The sequence below is a fragment of the Calonectris borealis genome, chromosome Z (assembly GCF_964195595.1).
Source record: "Calonectris borealis chromosome Z, bCalBor7.hap1.2, whole genome shotgun sequence".
Taxonomy (NCBI): domain Eukaryota; kingdom Metazoa; phylum Chordata; class Aves; order Procellariiformes; family Procellariidae; genus Calonectris; species Calonectris borealis.
Window position 1 is genome coordinate 48,091,463 of NC_134352.1, and position 15,146 is coordinate 48,106,608.

General features: G+C 40.0%; 1 protein-coding gene across 1 annotated transcript in view; it reads right to left on the reverse strand.

Moving 5' to 3' along the window:
- TRPM6 (transient receptor potential cation channel subfamily M member 6) overlaps positions 1-15,146 on the reverse strand; it is a 79,214-nt gene that overhangs the window by 43,257 nt on the left and 20,811 nt on the right. The window contains exons 9-15 of the mRNA XM_075137079.1: positions 14,286-14,409; positions 11,932-12,004; positions 11,711-11,811; positions 5,199-5,333; positions 4,609-4,662; positions 2,072-2,212; positions 210-344 (exon numbers count right to left, since the gene is read on the reverse strand). Of these exons, the coding sequence (XP_074993180.1) occupies positions 210-344; positions 2,072-2,212; positions 4,609-4,662; positions 5,199-5,333; positions 11,711-11,811; positions 11,932-12,004; positions 14,286-14,409 (763 nt within the window). The remainder of the gene's footprint in view (positions 1-209; positions 345-2,071; positions 2,213-4,608; positions 4,663-5,198; positions 5,334-11,710; positions 11,812-11,931; positions 12,005-14,285; positions 14,410-15,146) is intronic.

Sequence of the window (15,146 nt, forward strand, 5' to 3'; positions counted from 1 at the left end):
GAAGGTATCACAGGAGGAGCCTGAGCTTGATTTCAACATTAAAATTGCAAGACCTCTACTTCATGAACAGTGAGCAGTAAAACATTGCTTCCACTGGAATTTAAGTAGAATTATGACAACAGCCTGACCAACATGTCTAAAATCTCTCAATAAAATGATTAGCAGCCTAACGTGTCCTAAGCAAAGTATAGAATAAACAATTATATTACCTTGTATTTGTAAGGCTGTGCAGTTCTGAAGAACTGAGAATGCAAAGTACTTTCAGCAGATCCCATTCTGCTACCCGTCTGATTACTCTGATGAAGGGAATGAGACAGGCTCTGAGAAAAGCTGGAGAGCACTCTCTAGATCCAAAGGCATACCATAAAACACAAGTAGAGAAATGCAAATTAGAGGTGAAGTATGCCTGTACTTATCTCTGATTGCAATGGTGCCTGTAGAAACTGATGTTATTCAAAGACTAGTGAGTCAGCAATCACTATAACTACCACTGGAGCTTATACCATCAAGTTAAAAATAGCCTGTTTCACATTTAATTTTAAAAAAATGTATTTTTCTGAATCTCTAAATTCAAAATACTGATTTCACCAATAGCATCCACCAATTACAACAATAACAGGGCTTGCACCAGATTGGAATCACCAAACATTTCTTCCGACTGCCTACCTGTATAAAAAGTGCCATAAACCCTTTAAAAGACAGAAGTTCTCTGCACTTTTTGCTGACCATTTCCTCCAAAGGATGGCATGCCTAGCATCCCTGGGCATTTTGTTCAGTGTTGACTGAGAGGGAAGAATGTTACCAGCTGAATCACTGACGCTCTTCGCTCTTCCCTGCAGTTCCTAGTTATATGATCATGTGGTTTCACCCATCCCCGTTATCGTCATATTTCACGAGGATACGGTGAAGAGCATGACAACTCTTAAATATCTCTTTTTAAGCATTGTATTAAGCCAGTGACACACAGGAAGCTCTGCCACTGTGTTTCTATTCACTCCAAGTAACAGTTTTCATTATTTCGTCTCATTTTCCTTGATCACCCTGAGGTTCTTCTATTAGTCATGAAAGCATGGGGATGAGAGGTTTTTGTTGTTTGTTTTCTAACATATGGAAATACTTTACTCAAAGCCTAGTTCTACTCTGAAAACCAGGGAGAATTCTTAGGCGGTAAATCTGCTCCTTCTGTGATGTTGGGAATGATATTTGGCTACTTCTTTATTGAGAAGTTTAGGCTGTTTTCGAGTTACTGGTTTTGAAAAGTCAATGGGGAAAATAAAAGTGCTAGTATGTTTGCACACTGTTGTTCTGAGGCAGTTCGTTTGTAGAGATGATGCTACTGATACGCAGACATGGCACAATGCGATGCCGTACAGTGAAACACCTTAAGTGTCTAGAAGGTGCAGAATGACGCGCATGTCCAAGCACAACCCTCTGCCTACACAAAGCCACTGCACCATGGGTGCAGCCTGGCACATCCAGCATGACACTGCCCCTGTGATGACCAGTGCGTCACGGAAAAATCTCTGCCGAGCAAACACAGCTCATTGGCCTAGGCAGGAAGATGCGCCATTAGCACTGAGCTGCTTCTAAAAGGTAAGATATTTGCTCAACGTTTGGGTCAGGGATTTCCACGTTGCTCTTCACTATGCCATGCTGACATGATCTAAGTCTAGTTCAATGCCTGTTGAATTCAGTATTTCTGTGATGTGGTTCAAGTCGCAAGAGCTTCGCAAAAGGGAAAATGGTCGTTGGTATAGCCTTGTCAATCTTTATTGATGGATGACAGACAAGAACACAACCTGGTTACCAAACACAAAGGTAAATTTACTGAACTAATAGTTAATTTAACAATCACTGGTGGTCTTGGGTGGCAGGGAGTAGTTTGGGGAGGGATTTGTCTGTTTTATTTGCAAGCTCTCCACAGCTGGCAAAGAGATTCATAAAACAGACAAGCATAGCATACATTTAACTGATGCTCTTCAGACTAACCACAATGACAACCTGAGCTATTTTCAAGTGTCACATTTTGGCTTTTCTTGGTGACCAGTGGTAGCCATTTCACAGAAGTTACCTTGTGTTTTCTGTAGAGATCATTGTAGAGAATTCGGAAATGCTTCCTTGTATAGCTGCTCCGATAAGCTCCACCAAGAAGGTACTCTATTACCAGCCCAATATCAATCAGTGATACCTTGTAATCCAAGGAAAGGGTATTCTGAAATACCAAATGTCACAAGCATTTCATGATGCTCTTATACGCAACATTCAACCATGTCAGAGCCCTAGTACAATGAGGGGAGTCTGGAAGAAGATGCAGCTGAGAACTCCTGCATCTGTCAGGAAAGCGTACACATTCATTAGGCACACAAAACTCCCCTAGGAGGGAGAACGAAGGCACATCCTCATTTTCAGCCTGAAAAGTGTGACATCTACAGTCCACTGCACCCACATCGTATGGGGACATATACTGCAATGTTCACAAGACCAGCTACATTCAACAGTGAGGGTAATGCTTCTTCAGGTTAACCACCAACAGCCAGAGAGACTGATAAGAAATCATCTTCTCATAACAAGAGCAAACTAGCATGGTACGATTTGCTCATTAAACTAGTTCACTAATTAAAAATGAAGATGTGGATGAAGCATGTATTTAATGTTGTAGCATAATTCCTGGAGACTGGTAATCTCTTCTAAATGCTCAAGACTGTCACGACAACTAGGACAGCAGCAGAACGTGCATCAGCTGTACCTTCTGAGTCTCTCACCACTTCTGTTTAAAGCACTACGGCTTCAGAGTTTACCTCCACTGTTCTTCCAAGACACAAGGTTGAGACAAATTCTCTCAAGAACAGAATATCTTCCATGCAGATTTTAAAGATTATTGGTAAAACCTTAAACCACAACTCTTGGAAGCGGAAAATGGGCCTGTACATAGATGGGATCAAAGGCTCTATGTATTTCTAGTGGTGTATGTCCTTCTGACTGTGAGAAGTCATTTTCTTCACTAGACTGAGTTTTTTTTCAATAGACTTTAGTGGCAAGACTCAGTACGTCCAGCTAAGGCCACCCAGCCCTGGGGAGCAGAAGGCACCAATGTGCTGGGCACTCTGGCACAAAAGCAATTCTCACAGGATAGAGCTTGCCAGCGCTGTCATTGAGAGTTAGGCAAGTATTTCTGACTAGTTATTCTTGTAGATACCTCTCTGCACTAAAAAGCGTATTTTATGCTAACAGGGCAGACTGCAATGTATCTCCATTCAAATGTAGCAGCAGCAAAGCTGGTCACACTAATGGAGAAAATATTCTGAAATCCATGGTCACATCACTCTCGTGACTGTCCTAGCTACTGTGTTACCATATTTAGTAAGACTGCAACTGCACAACCCATTCACAGAGCACTTATGCATACTTACAGAAGCTCAAGTGAAAAAGGCTTTTCAGCGTTTAGACCTGTTTGCAGGTCCCAAGTGAGTTTACCTTACCCAACAGCATAGAAAGTTTTGAAATTGTGCACCCATTTTCTACCTAAATTCCACTATTCCATTTCAAGTGCCAAAAGCTTCCCTTTAGATCACACCCTGAGTTTTCCCAGAGAGTCTTGAGATGTAACCAGGCCATGGGTTTTAGGAGAGGGGTCATATCAAGGAGCAAATCACTTCAGTATCAGTGAGAAAGACAGATTTCTCAGCCTGGAAAAGTTCAATGTATTTTCAACACTGAGATCTTCCAGATCTATCACATAAATTAGACCTCAAATACGTCCAACAGTATGGGAAAACACAGAAAGTAGCTTGCTATGGAGACCAGAATACCCTACACCTATCCACAGAACCATCAATGAAAGTCACCCACAATAAGAAAATATCAGAAATCCCACCACTTCAGACCACAGAACTCTGCAAACACTCAGACTTACCACTTTATTTTATCTTAGCATTCATACCGTGGAAAGAATTAGCCAATTAATCTAGTTTTGGATCTAGTGGAGACTAGATGCAGAAAGAACAGCTCATCCCTTCCTGGCTAAGCAGTGCTGTGAGGTGCAATAGGTAACAGAAACATGAAAAAAATTAACTGTCTAGCTAAATAACAAGGCTGACACTAAACTACTAACGGAGCCAGTGCTCTGTGCAGTAGTCATCCACTGCCACCTTCTGTTCTCTTAGGCAATACAGCACATTAAAATAATACTGTATCTTGTCACAATATCTTTTTCTTACCGCTCAACAAGGAAAGACTTTTAGCTTTGGGGAAAAAAAGAAAGCCTTACAGCAATGAGCATAATTACTGTACTAATTCGCTAAGTCTTTTGTACAATCACTTCATAATGTCACTTTAGTAACTTGAGAAAGGGAGTCTGATCTACACGAACTGCTTGGCTTTGAAATTAAGGTACAGGGCTCTTGAGAGCACTCAGTAGTAGTAAGCTAGTTAATTGCTTAGGGGGATCAGCGGGATGAGGATAAAACCATTTAGTAGATATAGGAGCATAGTAATGAACCCATCACTTCTATTCTTAAAATTCCCCTGTATTACCTAATAGCAGTATTCTGGTGGACACTGAAGTTCTAAGCTATCATTTTTGCTTGCCAGCCTTCCTATGTCTATTACCTGTTTCACATCTCGAACTAGGTGATGCAAAAGTAGATTTGATGGTCCTTGTTTCTGTGATGTGAAAAGAAAAGACAGTAAACAAGCATGTCACTCTACATTAGAAAATCAATACACGAAAAGAAAGCAGTTAAAAGATCTTTGGGATAAGCTTCTGTGATTCAAACACTCCCCACTCACACTCTCCCCACAAACGTCTTCAAAAACATTTCAACACCAATCTGCAACACTTCTACTATCTTAAATCTTGACATATTCTAGAAAGACGTTGGTATCACTTTGGTTAAACAACATATCATTTTCAGGAAGAGAAGCATGTATCACATACCAGATTAAAATCCAATTATATTTCTCATGAGCTTCAGGTGACCACTCAGTTTGGTTCATGTCAATGAATCGAAAATAAAAAGCTGGGCCACCAATCCAAAAATCCAACATTACAACCAAAAATGATCAAAACCCATTAATTTTCAACTTTTTTCAAAAATCCTTCATAAAAATGTGGCCTAATTATCAAATCTCTTAAGAAAAACAGTATTCTTGCTAGGCATTCTTATCTAAAGTTCTACACTGGGATTTCAAATACTCACTGTATTGTAGAGTTCTTCCAAACGAGATATGGTAAGAAAACGGTGCATGTTCACTCCATGTTCTATTAACAGCTTCACAAAATCCACACGGTCCATCACTAAAGCATCCAGCATCGCCTGTTCCAAGGCACCAACCTCCAGAAGGACAGAGATGAAGGAAAAGCTTAGAAAATTATCGTCTTCTTTTGGAAATAAATAAAGCATCCCTGAACAGCTAGGGATCTCTTTATCACAATGATTTGTCTTTATGTATATTTAAAGTGCACAGTACAAAAGAAGAATATACTGGAGGAAGCATCTGTGTAAAAAATCCAAGAAAGGGGGAGTAAAACTGAGTGTCCATAAACCCAATGTCTGTAGAGACTTCTACAAATCTAACTTTACAACTAGACTCTTGATAATACATTCCCTACTCTTTAATTCACTTCAGAAGCTAATGTATGCTAATGCAGGGGGCGGAGGGAAGCCTTTTCTTTTTTGACATATGACAAAAGCCATTTCAAGGTACTGTATTTCAAGATCTCTCTATAGAACTTGAAGTTCTTTAAAGCAGACTTCTTTTCAAATATGAGAGAGAATCTGCGTTAGGATAAACTCTCTCAAAGACACCATGAAGCAGAGCTCTACCTACAACGGTGTCCAAACGGTGAAAGCACTCTACTCATGGCACTGGGACAGAGCTCAGCAGGATTTTTACATGCAAAATAGGGAAGGAGTTGGACATATGATGTTCCTATAAATCCACATAAAGAATTTCTATAGAACACACATGCACAGAAAACGCAGTGGGGTGAGCAGAATGAGGACGCAGGCACAAAATGGGGCAGGTGCTAGTGCTGTCTTGGCACATGAAGTTAGTCCTTTCCATGTACGTATTTACGTTTGGCAGAAGTGATATTAAAAGATGACCAATAAATGTTACAGAACTGTCACATGTGAAAGGAAAACTTGTGAACTGTTCCTGAATTATTGGTGTTTCTTCCAGAAATACCTCAAAGTGACCATTCTTGTATTAAATTTCCTTGAGTCATTCCTTGCGCTCGCAGTGTGTCTAAAGAGGTTTAGACAGCCATCTGGTAATTACTAGAATGACATTCTTTGTTGTGAAGTCCATTTGACACTGAGCTGACATTTAAGCAGAATCATAGTTACAGCTGGTTACAGTCTTTACCTCCTGAACTTTTAGGACCAGAGTTCTAAAAAGAAATGGCCGCAATCTTTGCATAAATGTGCGTGTTTCCTTAAAACACTTAAACAGATATAAAAATACTAAGACTGCACGGACAATCATCTAAAAACTACTGCTTAAATACCTAATTCAAAATTTGAACACACAACCACAATAACCATGCACAAACTGTAGACCCTGACAATTGCAGGACCCTGACAGTCGGAGGGGTATTCCTCTTTAATTAAGAAAGCAACTAAGTCAAAAGCAAACTTTAAAACTGTGTTTGTGCATTTTCTTTTTCTTTCTTTTTTTTCCCTTCTTTACAATGCATGAAGAAATTATTGTTATTTATGATTTTCTTCCTTAGTCAAAAGAAAAACTTTCAGGAATATATGTAATTTTTGCTTGGAGAAGCAGCAAGAGATGTAAGGCTTGTTTGTTATGAGCTCTTTACATCTTACTTGAAGGGGAGAACATACTCATTATTTGACAATGACTTTTCATTCAAAATGGTGCTGAACAATTGCACTGAAATAGATATGAACTGGTACATAGATCTTTTTCAAACATATCAGAAGCAGAGGGGGACTGCCAGTGAATCTGTAAGGCCAGAGGATGAGCAAGATATGAAAGAAACACGCAAGGAGATAAAGCTATTGCAGAAATGGTAAATTAATTCATTGCCCCACCGCTCACTACAGAACATGTTAGAAAAGGTCCTACATCAAAGATGTTCTTTATGGCAGACAAATCTGAGGAATTGTGTCAAACTGAAGTGTCAGTAGAAAAGATTATAGAAGTCATCCGTAAAGTGGCAGCAAATTGTCAGGATCAGGTATTCACCTAAGAGTTCCCAGGGAACTGACATATAGCTGAAATTAGCCCCTCCAGCAGCAGAATGGAAAACGGTAGAAAATATGCCAATTGTTAAAAAAGACAAAGGAGTGTACAAGTTGTGAAAGTATGGCATATCAATATGGTTAGAACTTTATAAGGACAAATATAATGAAACGACAATAACGAAAAGCAACAATAGTAACATGGGTAAATACAGTAGAGTAAGAGGAAGCAAGGCAGTTATTTTGTAGAATGAAATCAGAACTCTACCAGAATTTTGGCAGCGACAATGAGGATAAGGCTGTCCTATTGTTACAGTACATTTGTATCCCCACAAAAGCTTTTGATGATGGCTTTCTTGAAGGACTTCTAAACAAATTAAGCTGTCACAAGGCAAAAGGTCTTCCAATTGTTTAATAACTGATCAAATGGTAGGGAAAAAGATTATTAATAGTGGTGAGAGACCAAGAAAATCCCATATATTGAATACTGACTTGACAATACTTGCTGATGATACAAAAATACTCATCATAGTAAAACTGATTGGGAAGAGGTACAGAAAAATCTCTTAATATGGGCTAATCAGCCAAAAAAGCAGGTGAATTTCAATATTGGTAAATGTGAAATAATGTGCATTTGGGAAACAACCCTATCTGCACATCAGTCTTGAAATTAACTCAGAAAAAATGTTAGTGGACATATCTTCTGAAAGCATGAATGTAAGTTGAATATAAGTTGGAAACAAGTAAAAAAGGCATACAGACTATTAGAATTTATACTTAGATGAATACAGAATAATGTATAAAATTATTTCACTAAATATCTCAATGAAGAACCCCATATCTTGAATACTGAATACAGTGTGGTCTGCCTATCCCAAAACATGACTAAGACCTGAAAAAAGTACACAGAAGAGCAGAAAAGATTGTCAGAAATATGGAAAAAGGGAACAGATAATCACCTTGGGAAAGCCAGGAGTGAAGCAGGAGGACTACACAATAGTTCTCTAAAATCTTCTGTGTCAAAGTGGTGTGGACTTGGAAAATATTATTCATTTAGGTTGGAAAAGACCTTTAAGATCATCGAGTCCAACTGTTAACCTAACACTGCCAAGTCCCACTACACCACGTCCCTAAGCACCACATCCACACATCTTTTAAATACCTCCAGGGATGGTCACTCAACCACTTCCGTGGGCAGCCTGTTCCAATGCTTGACAACCCTTTTGGTGAAGCAATTTTCCTAATATCGGATCTAAACCTCCCCTGGCACAACCTGAGGCTGTTTTCTCTCATCCTATCACTTGGAAAAGAGACTGATGCCCACCTGATTACAACCTCCTTTCAGATAGTTGTAGAGGGCAATAAGGTCTCCGCTGAGCCTCCTTTTCACCAAGAAACAGAAGGCATCAAATGAAAACATCAGATAGCAAACAGCCACCAAAATTTAACATTAGCAGTTTAAGATCTCTTTATTTACTAAAATGTTTGATTCCGTTTCCCACAGCATTCTCCTGGAGAAAGTGGCTGCTCATGGCTTGGACAGGCATACTCTTCACTGGGTAAAAAACCGGCTGGACGGCCAGGCCCAAAGAGTTGTGATGAATGGAGTTAAATCCAGTTGGTGGCTGGTTACAAGTGGTGTTCCTCAGGGCTCAGTACTGGAGCCAGTTCTGTTTAATATCTTTATCAGTGACCTAGATGAGAAGATTGAGTGCACCCTCAGTAAGTTTGCAGACAACACCAAGTTGAGCAGGAGTGTTGATCTGCTGGAGGGTAGGAAGGCTCTACAGAGGGACCTGGACAGGCTGGATCGATGGGCTGAGGCCAACTGTATGAGGTTCAACAAGGCCAAGTGCCGGGTCCTGCACTTCGGCCACAACAACCCCATGCAACGCTACAGGCTTGGGGAAGAGTGGCTGGAAAGCTGCCCAGAGGAAAAGGACCTGGGGGTGCTGGTCAGCTGAATATGAGCTGGCAGTGGCCAATAGCATCCTGGTTTGTATCACAAATACGGTGGCCAGCAGGACTAGGGGAGTAATAGTCCCCCTGCATTCGGCACAGGTGAGGCCGCACCTCGAATACCGTGTTCAGTTTTGGGCCCCTCACTACAAGAAGGACATGGAGGTGCTGGAGCGCGTCCAAAGAAGAGCAACGAAGCTGGTGAAGGGCCTGGAGCACAAGTCTTATGAGGAGCGGCTGAGGGAACTGGGGTTGTTTAGCCTGGAGAAACAGAGGCTGAGGGGAGACCTCATCCCCGTCTACAACTACCTGAAAGGAGGTTGTAGCGAGGTGGGCGTCAGTTTCTTCTCCCAAGTAACAAGTGACAGGACGAGAGGAAATGGCCTCCAGTTGAACCAAGGGAGGTTTAGACTGGACATTAGGAAACATTTCTTCACCAAAAGGGTTGTCAAGCATTGAAACAGGCTGCTCGGGGAAGTGGTTGAGTGACCATCCCTGGAGGTATTTAAAAGACGTGTAGATGTGGCGCTTAGGGACATGGTTTAGTGGTAGACTTGGCAGTGTTAGGTTTACGTTGGACTCAATAATTTTAAAGATCTTTTCCTAAATGATTCCATGATTCTATTCTATGGTACTATGATTCTATTATATCATTTATACTAATTCACTAGTCAAAGCAAGTTTCACCTGCTGCACTTATCATGTAAACGCAAAGGAATGATGCAGACTCACAGGCCTTGCCAACATGTACCTTCAATGATAAAAATAGCAAAAGCATAATGCTTCTTTCTGATTCCAATAGTATAGAATTTCAAGAAGTAAGAAAGATAGATGGTGTCCCCCTTTCTTTAGTATATTACACAGATGTGCTTCAAAGCTTATCAACAGTTCACAGCAGAGTTATTGAAGGCAAAATAAATAAACACAAATAAAAAAATGTACATGCTATAAAACAATGAAAGAAGACATTGGAAAAAATACATTTTCTTCATAGAGTCAAAATATACAGGGTATTGTAAAAAAAAACCATAAAGGCACAAATATGCACACGTCTTTGTGTACACACAAATCTTTTTCATATTCCACAAAAACAAAAGTCCGTTGGACAGAAACACTGTTGAGGTTATGCACTCAAACACTCAAAAGTTGTCAGAAAATTCATCACCATGTATAATGGTACAATTGTTCATTGCTCAAGCATATACTATGTTTCCCCAGAGGGCTTAGTCTTATTTAGTTCACAGAGTGAATGATGCTTTCTTAGCGGGGAGCTATTCAACATTTTGTTCTAACTTTATTGTTCCAGGCTTGGCACATCCCTTATTATTCACACACCATTCAGATCCTGAAAATGAAACCGGCAATTTCCTTCTTTGTCGTTCAGTGGGCACTCAACACCATTTATTTTTACCAGGTTTTGTGCAAGAATATGACGTGATCATCTCCACTTCACAGATAGTGAACTGAGCCCAAAGAGGTGACAACAACAACAAAAAATCCTTCAATTCATGGATGCCCAATTGTAGGCATCTCAGGCAGAGTCTTCCATGTATTCAGCCTTATACACCACAGGAAAATATGGACTGGTGATCAATAAAGTCAGCTCCCTTGTTGTGTCAAACAACCAGCTATGGTCACTCAAAAAAAATACACCCACTATCAATTTTCCAAAATACACATTGTAAAGAAGAAAAGGCACTCGGGACTGGAAAAATTAACCCTGTAATTCTTGAAGGGAAAACTTAAAAAGTACTTCTGGGAGCATCAGATATAATTTATTGAAGAAAATATTTACTCTCATAATAAAAGGGAATAGCATGTACTGAGGCACATACAGTTTTATATTTATTATCTATAAAAATCATATTATGTACATAAAAACTCACTTAGGGAGGGTTATACTTAAACACCAGATTACATCTGAAAACTTGAAAAACACAATTTATAGGACTGATTCAATTGCTACTGTAAGTTCTTTCACAGGCTTATAGTTAACGTAATTCTGCCTTGATTGCAGCTATTCCTAAGAAACAGTATCTGAAATAATGCCATGATGCCATGTTACGATAGTTAATTCTACCTTTTTTCTACCTGGTAACACCATAAAGGACCATGATTTTTGTATTTCTGTCTAGAGCCAGGAAAATAGAGGCAACGGTCTTTTGGAGTTTACTGCTTTGGAGAAAAGAGTATTCTGGGCTACAATGAAGTATCCTTGACCACCAACGATTGCCAACACAAGCATGAGGAACACATATCCAGAACGACCACTGAAACTATTTGGAAAAGCTAGAAGAGAAAACTACAGGATTTTCAGATATCAGCTCTTCTCGGGTGAAATAAATGTGTTTGATTTTTCATCTGATGGACTCTGCAGTTGAATACTTCGCAATTTTAAGAATAACGCCTCTCCAAAATCAAAGATGATTACCTCAGAAGACTGACTCCAAGCATCAAACTATTCCTTAATTAAAGCTTGACAAATGCAAATCATGGAAAATTAGTCATCATAATAAAGTGTGAAAATCAAAAGATAATAATACCTTCCAGTGTTGTCCATAAACCAATATGTGTTTCTTGGCAATATCTAGCCGGTTCCAGGCCAACGCCAAATCTAGCTGATCTGAAGCAGACATATTTGTACCTAGGAAACAAGCAAAGGACCTAGCAGTTCTCACGCATTGATGTTACTCCTTTGCTTTGAAAAGGTAAGCCAATGGGACTGTATGTCAGATGAAAACGGGTCATATTTTTAGATAGGTACCTTTCAAGAGTGCAGTCAGAATTGCCAAATCGATGTCCTGCTGATCTTCTGACTCCGCATCAAATATGGTTATCTGTTAGAATTGCAGAAGTATACTATTTGAGGTGAGGCACAGAAGTCTGTAGTTATTTCTTCTTGGTAAGGGCTGTGGTAGATTAAATCATACACAGTTCAACATAAACAATGGCAAAAGCCCGGACATGATTTTCCTTTGTTTCAGACAGAAAAGGTACCATTTTGCTTTTTAATGCAATGGCATCCCAGGCAAAGTGGCATCAACCTACTGCATAATAACATGAGTTTATTTCTGTTTGATCAGCCTTTAAAGCTGAGAAATGTAAAAATGCACATGGTTGATATCTATGCAGTTTTCAACTAGAATAGAGACTCAAATAAAAAGTAAAACAAAAACTCAAATAAAGTAAAACAAAAAGTAATGAGAACACATTGGGTAGCTTCCATTTTAGCGATCATTGCTAGAATTGTCATTACTCCCATAACAAATACTTGGTACTCCATCATATTTGAAAAGTCGTGGCAGACTAGTGAAGTTCCCAGTGACTGGAAAAGGGGAAACATAATCTCCATTTTTAAAAAGGCTAAAAAGGAAGACCCGGGGAACTACAGGGTGGTCAGTCTCGCCTCTGTGCTCAGCAAGATCATGGAGCAGACCCTTCTGGAAACTATGCTAAGGCACATGGAAAACAGAGAGGTGATTGGTGACAGCCAACATGGCTTCACTGAAGGCAAATCGTGCCTGACAAATTTGGTGGCCTTCTACGACAGGATTACAGCATTGGTGGATAAGGGAAGAGCGACTGACATCATCTACCTAGACTTGTGCAAAGCATTTGATACTATCCCGCACAACATCCTTGTCTCTAAAATGGAGAGACATGGATTCAATGGGTGGACCACTTGGTGGATAAGGAATAGGCTAGATGGTCACACTCAAAGAGTTGCCGTCAATGGCTCAATGTCCGGGTGGAGACCAATGACGAATGGTATCCTTCAGGGGTCCATATGGGGACCAGGGTTATTTAACATCTTTGTCGGGCACATGGAGAGTGGGATTGAGTGCACCCTCAGCAAGTCTGTGGATGACACCACGCTGAGTGACATGCATTCCATCAAGTCTGCGGACAACACCACATACGTCGGGGCAATCCCAAACAGGGATACAGCCTGGGCGATGAGTGGATTGAGAGCAGCCCTGCGGAGAAGGATTTGGGGTATTGGTGGATGAAAAACTGGATACAAGCTGGCAATGTGCACTCGCAGCCCAGAAAGCCAACCGTATCCTAGGCTGCATCAAAAGAAGTGTAGCTAGCACGTTGAAGGAGGTGATTCTCCCCCTCTACTCCGCTCTCGTGAGACCCCACCAGGACTACTGTGTTCAGTTCTGGGGCCCCCAGCATAAGAAAGACAAGGACCTGCTTGAGCGTGTCCAGAGGAGGGCCACAAAGATGATCAGGGGGCTGGAGCACCTCCCCTGTGAGGACAGGCCGAGCGAGCTGGGGTTGTTTAGCCAAGAGAAGAGAAGGCTCTGGGGGAGACTTTATAGCAGCCTTCCAGTACTTAAAGGGGGCCTACAGGAAAGATGGGGAGGGACTCTTTATCAGGGAGTGCAGTGATAGCACGAGGAGTAATGATTTTAAACTAAAAGAAAGTAGATTTAGATTAGATATTAGGAAGAAATTCTTTACTGTGAGGGTGGTGAGGCACTGGAACAGGTTATCCAGAGAAGCTGTGGATGCCCCCTCCCTGGCAGTGTTCAAGGCCAGGTTAGACGAGGGTTTGAGCAACCTGATCTAGTGGAAGGTATCCCAGCCCATGGCAGGGGGGTTGGAACTATATGATCTTTAAGGTCCCTTCCAACCCAAACCATTCTATGATTCTATGATTCTACTCGCAAATGAGCACCTGAGCCACTAAACATGCCAGCCCATTTCGAAAGTATATTTCAATACCCAGAGACAAGTTCTAGCACAATTCTGTTATGAGTAGAAGAATGGATGGAAACATTTCTAAATTACAAATAAGACACTACTAGAGAAGAAAAAAAGGAGGAATTACTTAATCTTTCCTGTGAAAACAAAGATGTCTGGCCTTTTACTAAAATCAGAAAGGCTGTCATTTCATAAGCAACCACTAAGTCTTGAGAAGTTAACTAAACAGGCTCTGTGGAGCTACCCAATATATAAATTAGCACAGACACCTTTATATTACCTTTATATTAGAGATAACACCATTACTTCTACAATTGCTGTGCCCACGCTAACCCTCCACAGAAAGAGCAAAAAGGGTAACAGCAAATGAAGACATCCTAAACTCAGAGTGTGAACCCCACTCACGGACTCTCTGTGCTCCATGCATTCCATCAAAATGTGAAATAGATGACTGGACTGTTTCTGTCCCAAGCTAAATGTGTTTTGAATCATTACTAAGACCTCCTCCTTCACTTGAGGGCGCAGCTCCCTGAAAAACAGATATACAAGCAAGGATAAGTACATTTTTAGCTACTTCTTACCAGCCCAAATGACACCTCAGCAAAAGATGAAACTTGTGCTAAGCAGAGACATATGAGAAATCTCTTTTATTTCTACTTCTCTGTTAACTTATTCCTGCCTTCTTTCAACAAAACAAAGCAAAGGCATCCCATAACATAAATTATTATTCACACAGACATTAGTTCTGACCATACAGATATACTATTGGAAATAGGACGAATGAAAAAGTTAACAATTTTCAAAAGATTGTCTGTGAATATACAGCTAAAAAAACCTGAAAGTTTAGAAAACTTTTTCTTTCTTTCAAGAATCATAAATTCCTCATTATTTGTTCATTAGGCTTCATACCTCTCCCATCTTTTTCCCCTCATTTATCTTTCTGTTAACCTTTCCGTCCATATTTTCCTTTTCTTTTGAAATGGCAGGATTTTTTTAAAAAAGATCAAAAATATGGAAGAAAAAGCAAGTGAAGAAAAAAGTTCTCAATACAACACACTAGGGAAAAATACCACCCTCCCAAAAGAATATTTAGAAAAAATAATAAATAAACAATTAGGATATAAAGTTTATTACATTGTTCATTTTTTTTAATTGGAACGAAGCCAGGCCACCTTTTTAAAATTTGAATTTTTATTTAAAAAGCCATTTTGACTTTGAAAAACTTTCACAAAAAATATTAATTGGCTACACAAATATATGTATATT